General features: G+C 40.2%; 1 protein-coding gene across 1 annotated transcript in view; it reads left to right on the top strand.

The window, feature by feature from the left end:
* Nucleotides 1-11,543, top strand: part of LOC101856652 (macrophage mannose receptor 1) — a gene marked incomplete in the record, with an annotated part of 62,425 nt that extends 50,882 nt beyond the window's left edge. The window contains 5 exon segments of the mRNA XM_013082051.2: nt 792-943; nt 1,614-1,689; nt 3,819-4,310; nt 7,249-7,454; nt 11,237-11,543. Of these exon segments, the coding sequence (XP_012937505.1) occupies nt 792-943; nt 1,614-1,689; nt 3,819-4,310; nt 7,249-7,454; nt 11,237-11,293 (983 nt within the window).
* Nucleotides 11,544-12,101: the final 558 nt, after the last annotated feature.

Raw genomic sequence — 12,101 nt, 5'->3', positions numbered from 1 at the left:
CACACACACACACACACACAAACACACACACACACATACACACACACACACACACACACAGCGCGGGCGCTCATACGCACTCAACAGCCCTTACAAAGGCATGAGGGCTGAAGGCAGATGTAGAGAGCAAGAAGTTTTGCCACCACTGGTATTCTCTGATTCAATTGTCCTGTTCAGTTAGACAATACATGTTGATATTCAGAATGGGGTAGAAATTTAAACATCCCGGGTTTGGAGTGGTTAAGGTCTGTTAAGTCTATACGCTACAGTTATCCCAAAAGAGGGGGGGGGGATATTAACATGTTTTTATGCGCAGTAGAATTGTAAATGGGCTGATTTATCAATGTCATACTCATACTGTGCTGAAACAAAATAGGAGGAACTGCTGCTTTTTCTTTCCTCATCCTTACTATAGTCATTTCCCCTCTACTTCTTTAGTATGTTTGTCACTCTCCTTTGAACAGCCTTTTCCTGGGTGCTTTGATAGTAGCAACAGACTTTGTGCTGTTGAGTCTAGAGAGGTGAGCAGAGTAAGCCTGATTCACCGTTTGGACTTCCCTCATTCGGTGCTCATATGACCTTATGCAGTTGCAATTACCGAGAAACCTTAAGAAAAACAAAAATAAACCATAGTTGCTGTTTGTTGAGCCCCTTCACTCTCTCCCGAGAGGAACGGTTTCTCCTTTTAGCTATTTGGTTCCTTCAGTGAAAGCCATTTTGTTTTTGTGATCGATACTGCATCCTAACTGGCTGCCCCACTGCACATCCTTAATGGGATTTTTACTTTTCAGACTACATAGATGATCACATTGAGATACGTTTTACCTTCCAATCCCCAGCCGGTTTCTCCTGGAGTGATGGGACGGCTCTCAACTTTATGTTCTGGACACCAGGAGGAGGAGCCATAGACGATGACAACTCCTTGCACCAGGACTGTGTTGTGGTCAGTGGCACACATTGGACCGGGGGGGGGGGGAGGGATGTGGGGACTGTCCTTCAACAGGGGTGTGTGGGGGGGATGTGGGGACTGTCCTTCAACAGGGGTGTGTGGGGGGGATGTGGGGACTGTCCTTCAACAGGGGTGTGTGGGGGGGATGTGGGGACCGTCCTTGAAATGAGGTGTGGGGGGATTTGCGGACTGCCTCTGAACAGAGGGGAGGGGGATGTGTAGGTATGTGGGGACAGGACTGGAGGGTGGGGTTGATGTGGGAGTAAAATGGGGAAGGGGAGCTTCGTCCTCTTCCTCAGGGGACACATTTAAAAACAGACATCAACAATCACGGTTCGAGGAGCATTTTGGAGAAGGAGAGGTCAGGTGGGGGTTAAAGAGGAGGAGCTAGTGTTGGTTATTAATAGCATCATCATTATCATCACCATGTTCGTTGATATTATCATATATATATATATTTATTTATGTTTATATATACTATATTATATTTTCATACATACATATCAATGTCACAGTGGTTTGTTGGATCTTTTATTGCTTCTGTTGTTGCTGTTGTTGTTGTTGTCTCTGTGTTTCAAAATGTGTTTTATAATATACGAATAAGCTTCTCAAAGACTATTGAGTTTATCGACACTATTTTCCTCTCTCTTACACCTATTTACAGGCTGTCAAAACTGATGGATCCTGGAGAGACACTGACTGTTTTGATCAGCATGCATATATCTGCAAGAAAACACTCTGTGAGTAATGGACAGAAAAAAGAACCCCCCCCCCCCAATTGTACTTCTTGAACATCTCCTTACTTAATTCAAATCTTTCCTTCTTTGACCATCTCCCCTTTCAGTTGACTCCCATCTCCTTCTCTTTGATGGAAAGACCCTCCCCACCCTTCCCCATCTCATTCTCTGTATATTTTGTTTTCAAAATAATGCAAGCTCCATCTCCTTTTCTTCATGAAATTCTTATAGACATCTTATTTTACAATGTCGTGAGTGTGAGGTCCACTTCCATGAAGAAGAGAAAACACACTAAAGCAAATCTTTCCCAAGCTCATCAGAGACAGAGCAAGTCATAACTGAAATATGTGCTACATGCATTCCTTTCCAAAAGTCTTTTTTGATGCATCATTTGTACAAGGCACCTTGAATACAATTTAACCCTTTGGGCCTCAATGCATGTCTTGGTGCAAACGAGTCAAGTATGGTAAGGTTTGAACGCCCTCGTTATCTTGCGGGACTTGCAAATTCAAATCTATCTCCAATAGAATTATGGCAAGTGGGCGGAGAGCCTCTGCGACGTCTCAAAGAAGAAAATCGCAATACTGAACTCTCGAACCAGAGTCATCATTACCGTAGTTCAAAACGATACCAACTGAAGTACTGACATTGTCCAGACGGGGTCCAAGTCTAAATGTCGTCTGTTTGAATATATAAGCAATCTTTTTGTTCAAATAGCTTTAAATAGAATGCACCAATACATTTCAAATGTCGAAATTAAAAATGTTTTTATTTTTAAATTTGCCTTTAGGACCTATCTTCTTGTTCCTGAGTCAGATCTGGAACAGAATGGCCCTGTTGTCTGTCTTCTTGGTCCATTGGGTTTTTTCTCTTTGAGTTATTTATTTTTTTTGGCAACTGTAAGGTCGTGGGTTCGAATCCTGTCAGGGACCCGACGTTGTGTCCTTGGGAAAGGCACTTTACACGAGTTTTCCTCAATTCACCCAGGTGGGAATGGGTACCCAGCCATAGACAGTGAAAGATCTTGTCAGTTTGTTAGCGTTTGAGCGCTTAATCAGCTGCTTGCACTGTATGCTTCCCGGGAAGCTGAGAATGTTTCTGAGTATTCTATGGTCTCCTGGGGTAATACTATGGTGTAAAGCGCATAGAGCTTGCTGTGGAGCGGGGTTATGCGCTATACAAATGCTATTTATTACCATGAGTTTTTCTGGCCATCTTGTAGGACATATAGCAATAACAAGTGATCGGCATATACTTATAAGAAACGGTTTATCTGTATTTGATTAATGAATATTAAGTTTAAGGAGACATACAGTATAAGTACTCCAACATGGAAGGTTAGACAAGTCTTAAATAAGGGTGGAGGAAATAAAAGCATGATATGTTTACAAAGTTCCCTTCTGTTGATGCTATGAACTTTGCTACAAATACGAGAGTCCGGCAGTGAAAGACTCATGTGTACTTTACTGACTTAATTAGCTACAAGGAAGGACTGTGCTTTAGTGTGCTAGTGTTTTTCCCGCTAGTGAAGCAGAGAAAAGACTTTCATCTTGGGGAGAAGTTAATTTAGATAAGACGATTTAACTTAAACTTCGAAAAAAGAAAGTCGTTTCTGGAAAGACAAATGTGGATTATTGTGGTTTTATAATAAGAAAGTCCAACCTTAAGAATCAAAAGTTATTTCTAAATCACTCTCTTTTTTCTTCAAAGGCTTAAATTATACGTGCAGTAGTTTTTCTTCAGGGGCTCGGCTTCATATAGATTAGGGGGACGTGGTTATATGAGTCTGTTAGTATTTGTGTGTTTATGCGTGTGTGTGTTTTTGTGTCTATGTGCGTGTGTGTTTGTGTGTATGTGTGAATGTGTGTGTATGTGTGTGTGTGTGTGTGTGTGTGTGTGTGTGTGTGTGTGTGTGTGTGTGTGCACGCTTATCTGTATGTAACCACTGTAAGCACTAGAGCATACACACAAACACACATAATTACCAACCCAAACATACCCACGCCCCCCCCCCCCCGCCATTAACACACACACACGCACACACACTCACACTAACACACATCTACAAGCACACATAAAGTAGTAGGCACGTATTCTTGTGTGACACGCCTCCCTCACATTGTGTTCCCCAGACGCTGCCTCCAGCTCTGTCATCACAGCTCCTACCGCAGGTATAGTGCAGCCAGTTGGTCCAAACACACAGTACGTCCCCCCAGTGACTTGGGAACCTCTCGTGACGCGACCTCCACCTGTGGTCACACAGAACCCCTGGGCCGGCAACCCCACTCAGAACCCCTGGCCCACACAGAACCCTTGGGCTGGCAACCCCACACAGAATCCCATACAAAACCCCACACAAATCCCCACACAGAACCCCTGGGGCGGTAACCCCACACAAAATCCCATACAATACCCCACACAAAATCCCATACAATACCCCACACAAAATCCCATACAAAATCCCACACAAAATCCATGGGCTGGAAACCCTACGCAAAACCCCACACAAAACCCCTGGGCCGGCAACCCCACACAAAACCCCTGGGCCGGCAACCCCACAGGGTACCCTCCAGTAGCTGCCAGCCCTACCAATTCAGGCTTACAGCAGGGCCCTGGAAACTCTGGTAAACACCATGAAGCTACATTCTAGCAGGCACATAGCGAAACGCGCATATAGCGAACAGATTTTCACGCCCTGACTGTTTTCTTAAAGCCTACATGTATATTCTTTGTATTTAAAACACATAAATAGCAAAATTAGGAAATAACCAAAGACTGCCGCATCCTGCCGGTTTCGCTATGTGCGCGCTGGACTGTATTATACGTTATGCATGTCTTATTTGATAAAAATGTAAATTTATTTTAGCTCTGAATTCTTAAGTATAGGTTAAGTTAGTCCCCAGTGAAGATTTTATGATTACTTTTGACCTCTAGTTCTTCCAGTGCCTCCAATATAGGCCTGTCCTATCTATTGAAAGTAATAACATGGATTTTACATACATCGTAAGAAGAGGCCTATCAAAAGTATATCTTTTCCGTTTTAGAGTTTATGATTTTCAGGACCTTGTAATGTTTCCAGTACAGTTTCATGACACCTTTGCCACTTTAGTTATGTGGACATAGATATAGTCTAGCACGCACCTAGCAAACACGCGCATATAATCGGAAATACACCTGAAGAACAAATTCAGGTTTTGAATTTTTTCTTACATATTTCTCTGTATTCAAAACACGCACACAGCGTAAACAATTCGTACATAGCGAAAAGACGCAGATGTCTGCAAAAAATGAATATCATTAAACGCGACTGCAAATTTTGTTTATCGAAGACACTGTGATGAGAGAGATAGATATATAGATGGATAGATAGATAGATAGATAGATAGATAGATAGATAGATAGATAGATAGATAGATAGATAGAGAGAGAGAGAGAGAGAGAGAGAGAGAGAGAGAGAGAGGGGGGGGAGGGATATAGAAAGAGACAGACAGAGAGATAGAGAGAGACAGAGATACACACACACACACGCACACAACACACACACAGAGCGAAAGAAAGAGCGAGAAAGAGATCGAGAGAGATAGAGAGAGATAGAGAGAGAAAGAGATAGATAGATAGATAGATAGATAGATAGATAGATAGACGGACAGAGAGAAAGAGAGAGAGAGAGAGAGAGAGAGAGAGAGAGAGAGAGAGAGAGAGAGAGAGAGAGAGAGAGAGAGACTTCTCCATAAGCGAGGCCAACAGTGCAGGCCAAAAGGACATAGATCTAGATCTATTTATTGAATAGGCTACATCACAGAAGTCCTTCACGGCAGATTTCGCCTGCACACCAACAGATGTCTGTGTCGTGTGGTGAGTCTGTAGTCACGTTAAAGCACATAGGTCTCTCCGATTTTGACGCCGTGTGTGTCAGCACACTTCCGATTCAACAGAGATTTAAATTACACACCATGCTTGTAGCTTTCGGCATTCTGCTAAGCTAAGTCGAGCTGAAGTTGTAGGAAATAGTGTACTAGATCTATATCTAAGCAAAAGGAGCAGAAAGGTTTCTTAGTTGAGAAAAAACTGCTGACCCTTGCGGATGTGAATAAAAAACCTCAAAGCTACAAATACAAGCGACTGCGTCAACTCATGGGTAAAGACTGTTTTAAAATAAAACTGAACCCGATCCTGAAAACTAGAAACAACTCAGTGACTACCAAAACAAAAACTCTAAATGTGTAAGCGTGCTACACCCTTCTATATGGCTGTGACTTCTTTACAATCTCAAAAGACTGTCGAAATTAAATGGAATCAACAGAAACGTAGTTTTCTGGGAGACTTTTGAAAATCTCTATGTGAGAACAGACGTCAAATGAGGTAATACTCGAAGAAGCCAATCTCTAATAAAAACAATTCAGAAGAGACAAATGCAGTTTCTGGAGCACTTGAATAGACACACGGGCTTTGGGGATGTAGCTCTCACTACTAGAATTAAAAGGCAAACGAGGCAAAGGCAGACCCAAAGCAACTTACTTGGACGGCCTAAAAGACGGGTGACGGGGAAAGATCAGGATAGTAAAACAGCTTTTTTTTTTTTTTTTTAGAGCATCAGAGCAAATGAAAGAATGGCGTACCAAGGTCGCAGATAACTGTCAATGATCTGGCACATGTGTTGGCATCGCGTAGGGCCACATATTATTTCACGTAAAATTTAAATCTTGTCGTCCAACTCTGCTTATCTGTCTTGATGTAGCCTGAACTTTGTACATAACTTTAAAAAATTGGCGTCGCCCAGCAAATTTTTGCTATGTGCGTGCTAGACTGTAGCATCAAAAGTTTTACCAGAGGTTAAAATGGGTCAACCCCACAAAAGCGCCCTCCACATTGAAAAACGATATGTTGGACTGTGTTTGTCCCTTCTCTAAGATTTATTATCCTTCGTTTTCAGGTAACGCAGCAAGAACGGTCACAAAGATCGTTTAAATCTTTAATGTTTTAATATTTCTCTTTTCTGTTTCGAAGTGTTGTTTCAATTTCTCCTTGATTCTTCTATTCCCACATAAAGGAAAACGAAGCTCAATATAACTTCTGACTGTTCCCTTCTTGGTTCTTTTCTTAATAATTTTCAAACACCAGAAGCGCTCTGCCGAGCTGTTCCAAAAACTTTTAAAAAGTAAATATATCTATATTACAGAAACAAATCTGCTCAGTGTTCCATTTGCAATTGTCTTTTTTATTACATGATAAAAATAATGCAAAATGTCTTCATAAAAAGTATAAGATGGTGGCCAACATTATAGAAACAAAACTGCTCATCGTGTCATCTGCTACCATCTAATTCGTATGAACTTAAACAAAACTACTCAATTTACCATTTACCACTATCCAATTTCTATGACAAATACATTATATGTCTTTAAAGGTAATTGTACTATTTGCCACTATCTAATTTCTTTGGTAAATGCATCATGCATTTAAATGTAATGAGTTAGGCAGTGGCCAATTTTACAGAAATACAACTACCCATTGCACCATCTGTCATCTTTCAATTCTTACATAAATGTATCTTGCTTTCAGGTGGCTCACTTGGTAGCAGCTCCGGCTCACTTGGTGGCGGCTCAGTCGCTGGCATCGTGATAGGAGTCATGGCTATGGTCGCTGTTGCTGTAGTCGCTGCCTTTGTGATTCGCCGCCACATGCAGAACCGCTCCCTTAGAGGGAGCCTCGGCTTCACGTCTACTGGCTTCGACAACGCCACCTATAGCAGTGCAAGTGGGGACAAGGTGAAGATGTCTTCTGACGCATAATGAGCATTGAAGTAGACATCAATCATGGAATTACATACAAGCACACATGCGCACACGCGCGCGCGCAAACATGTACGCACGCACGCATTCACGCACACACACATATACACACACACACACACACACACACACACACACACACACGCACACACACAGGCACACACACAATTATATGTATACATATTTATTATCATATGTTTATTTTGTTTCATTTTATTTGATTTTGATGAGCATTGGAGTAGACATCAATCGTGGAATTACAATGTACATATCATGAAATGTATACACACAAATACATACTTACAATTCTCCTGAAAACTTCAGCTTTTGGTAACACGTGCATCAGATTGTAGATTTCAGTCAAACAGCTTCTGCCTCTTTTAATGTACTGAGTGCATCTTTGGCATGTTTAGTTTTGATACCTACAGAGCTGAAGCTCTTATTTAGGAAAGTTGTAAAGGACGTAGAACTTACTTCACGCATGGCAACAAATAAATAGAGTCAGTGCTGTACTTTAGGCTAGCATTAACAAAATAGTTTTAAAGTTTTGGCATCAACAGTAGCAAAGTAAGCCTTCAGTTTAAAATTGTACTGGACAAAGGAGACAGAAGAATTGTGCTTGGACTGCAAGTTAAAATGTAATTTGCAAAACTTCCAAAGAATAGGCAAATTGTAGCTTTCTTGGAAATTATTGCTTTTGGCCTTGATACAATAAATAAATAATTTAAGGATGAGGCGAAAACAATTGAAGATCGAACTTAATGTATATAGTATGAAGACACAAACAGTGATACTAGCCTATATTAATTGTTGCCTTGTACTCCGAAAAATCTTCACCAGGGCAACGTTTACGAAATGAAGATACAGACAATTTTTTGAGAAATCTTTAAGATTAAAATAGTCTCTGGTGAATGTTGCTTTATTATACCTTATAAAACGGACTGACATTTTGCCAGAAAGACCACACAGTGCTCCACCAGCATGTAGCTATATTGGACATTCTATGCCCAAACAAGGATTGGCATACTTTTCATCACCAGCTTAACTCATCTTAACAATGATTTGATTGAAGTATAGATAGCAAGTTATGATATTTGCAGCTATGTGTATGCTCCAGTTCAAGTTTTCAGGAGGATTGCTGTAATATTATTTTGTTTGGATTTGTTTGATTTTAATAGAAATGCTGGAAAGTATAGATTTCAGTAGATATTAGACTATATTTTTAGTATTGTGACAGATTACTGTTCATTTCTCTCTAATTGGTTGTCATGAAAAAAGGGAAGGAACCGATCAAGAGTAAAATACAGATTCAAACAATGTACAATGTAGATTGGTATTGCCTCATGAGATTTAGTTTCTTGTAAAGTGTATATTTAAGGAAAATCTGTCCTGCAACAGTTTTGTGTTGTTTATATTTTCAAGCGTAATGTTTTTGTAATAAAAGTCACAACTTGTTTCAGTAGTTTGTCTGGCTGCTGTGATTTCCATGACGCATTAGAAATCGTCTAAACACTAACTGTACTACATTAATCTTTCGTTTTCGTTGGGTCTTACTCAGGGAGTAGTGGAGGTGGTTTGCTTGGGGAGGGGTGGGGGTTAAGACGTATTTACAATCATCATCTTCAATACGGACCACAAAAAAGTTGCGCAGAACACAAGTAAGGAACTTCACTGCACATATTATTCTCGTATTTGACTGACAAATCCTTGAAACGTCCAGAACAATATATTTAAAGAACTTTTTATACCATTTTCCCTAACTCTGTATTTACGAGGGTGGACCATAAAGCAATGGGAGTTGCCACCTAGCACCTTAACTTTTGATCATTTTATCACATCACAAAAAAAAAGAAAAAAAGATAGGATTCACAAATGAACATACCCTTCTCTTCATCTGTATGCGCTGTAAACTTTGTGAATCACCAGAACTTACTATTTTTTACTTCTTCTTTGCCTCATGATGTAAATGACGCACACGGGCCAGGTGCTTTCCTTTCGGATGGTCATCATGGTATTGCGTCTTTGGAATGTCTCTTTGACTCCATCAATCCACATTTTTCTTTATTTTCCCCTAAGTCTTGAGGCCATAGAACGTCATATTGCTGGCCGTAGAGGCTGGCTGTTGTGGCCTCATTCTCTCAATTTGTCTTTCGAAGTATTTCATGCTCAATTTCAAGGCCACTTCAATAATGTGTTGGTCTCCTTGTCTGTCTCTTTTCGTGATGTTTAATGTCTTTCTGAGACATTTCACTTTGCTTCTTTCAGTTGATGTTGTTGACGTGGATATTTAATGGGGTTTGGCAACTGAATACCTTCATTACTTCTGTCTTAGTTGTGTCAACACAGGTTCATTAACATTTTCAGAGTACCTGTAGAGAATCTGCTTGTTCATATAAAGTTTGTTATTTTGTCATTGGATAAGAGAATTTAGTGACGGAGGGTCAGACACTGCCTTTGATGAACAACATTTTCGCCGCTCAAATTCCGGCACGGAACCATATTTCTCAAGATCCCCGTACATCTATTCGGGAACTTAGTGTTGACTAAACAGTTGTGTGTGTAATTGGTGGGTTATTATTCGTGGGGAATTACATGGCGAAGGGGTTCGTTGGAGACTCATTTTACAAACAGAGGAGCGAAAATGAAAAAGAGATAGAGAGAGAGAGAGGGTGAGATGTGCTCCCAACATTCTCCACATATCCGAACCCAGTGGACCCAAGCTACATACTAAAAATGTCATGGAACTCGAAACATGGATTACCTTGTTTGAAATTCTATCAACATGGCTGAATCTCACGAAGGTAGAGGAGAAAGGTGACAGGCCAGTTTTTTCTACGTCTAGGATTCAAAGCAGAAAGAACATTTTTACTGCCATTTTCAATTACAGTGGTCCCTTTGTGGTTGACATCTTGCCATATAATGCCACAATGACTTTTTCTTCCTACTGCTGCACTCCGACAATACAGCTACTCACAAAGCAGGGGTCACAAATCTGTGCAAACAAGAGCACGGGGTCTCAGTTTTGCCCATAAAAAACAATTTATAGTCTTGCAGTATTATGAATCACAAAGCGCAGACTTCTGATTATTTTGTATTCTGAAAGACAAGCTTGTGGAAACTTAAGTTTCAACTCATTCAGAACCAAGAAGAAAAAAAAAAGAAAAATGCGGAGGCGAGGCTGAAATCCTGCTAGCAAAGCTGTACAAGGAGAACATTTGGTGGGACAGAAAATTTGAGGTCCGTAGCATTAAATATTGATGGATATTTCACAAATTTCATTACGTTTTAATGCACGTTCGTATAAATTATGAATGATAAAAATTGTGACCTAATTTGGAAGTACATAAAGCTGTGTTGAACCAAAAATCCGTCGGAAGGTTGGGCCTTCTCTGTATTTACAAAGACAAAACAAAGATTAAGAACAAAACAAAGCAAAATAAAAAAACCCCAAAACAAAAGAAATCAAAACAAATTAAATCAAATCAAGCAAAACAACCCCCCCCCCAAAACCCCCCCCCCCACAACAACAACCCCCCAACAAAACCGACAACATATAGTGGGAAACGCCTTTATGGAGCGCTCTGTCTTGTATAAAACCTTTGAAAACACAGTTTTACGCCTTTTTCAAACAGTATTTCTATAACTGGAAATTTGTATTAGAATTACGATTCTGAGACAAAGCAGATCATATTATGTCTTGTCTAAAGGCATTGGCTGCAAGATTGGTAAAATCTTGTTGTTATTTTTTTTTGTTTCAGTTCCAACTGTCAGTTGTGAATGATCCTACAACTTTACTCAGCGCTCAAGGGCTTTGATTCCTCTGGAAAATATATGCATAAAGCAGCTCAGAAATGTCCACGCACCACACCTTCCCTGCCTCCCCATAATAAGCTCCATAGTCACGCAAGTTGTGTTTGTTGGGTTCCTGAAGAACAATTTTCTTCAAAGTTCTGTTTCTCGCATTGTTCACATCGTGTTAAAAAAACAAACATTTTTGCCTCTAATACTTCATAATGTATTTTGATTAATAAACGCATGCTATTTCTTTACACCTGATAAACGAGATGGTATGTTATAAAATATGCAGCTGTGGTACGATGTCTCTTTTTCTGCAATTTTGGTTAACTAATGTTTCATTGAAAGCGATTATACAAAAATGTTGAACCTGACAGCAAGAACGAAAATGCAAAAAAGTTGGTGAGGTGTCATTTTCACGTTGGTCACCGATACAACTCTATTTATTGTCACTTACAAAAATGAATTGTATAGGTTTAACGCCCTCGTCAAAACTGTTGGGTTATTTAAGAGGTTGTCACTTGTATGCTGCTCTCTTGGCAACATAACAATATTTAAAAAAGGATATGCCAGAGAAACAACTTTGCTGCCTCCATGGGCCTGTAGCCAGTTTAAAGAAACAGAAGAAACAATCAAAAGACATAACATTATACGATTCTCAAATAGCGCTGCTTTTGGGCCGTAACTATAAGTGTGGATGTTTTACGCCCTAATTGATTATTTGTGGTTAGTTGGCTGCTTTGACCCTGCCCGTCATTTTTTTGGGTTAGTGTTTTACGGCGCTTGAAACTATACATATATAAGGCCGGTCATATGAGCGCGCAGGCA

The sequence above is a fragment of the Aplysia californica genome, unplaced genomic scaffold, assembly GCF_000002075.1.
Source record: "Aplysia californica isolate F4 #8 unplaced genomic scaffold, AplCal3.0 scaffold00157, whole genome shotgun sequence".
NCBI lineage: Eukaryota > Metazoa > Mollusca > Gastropoda > Aplysiida > Aplysiidae > Aplysia > Aplysia californica.
This window is presented reverse-complemented; position numbering and strand designations above follow the sequence as displayed.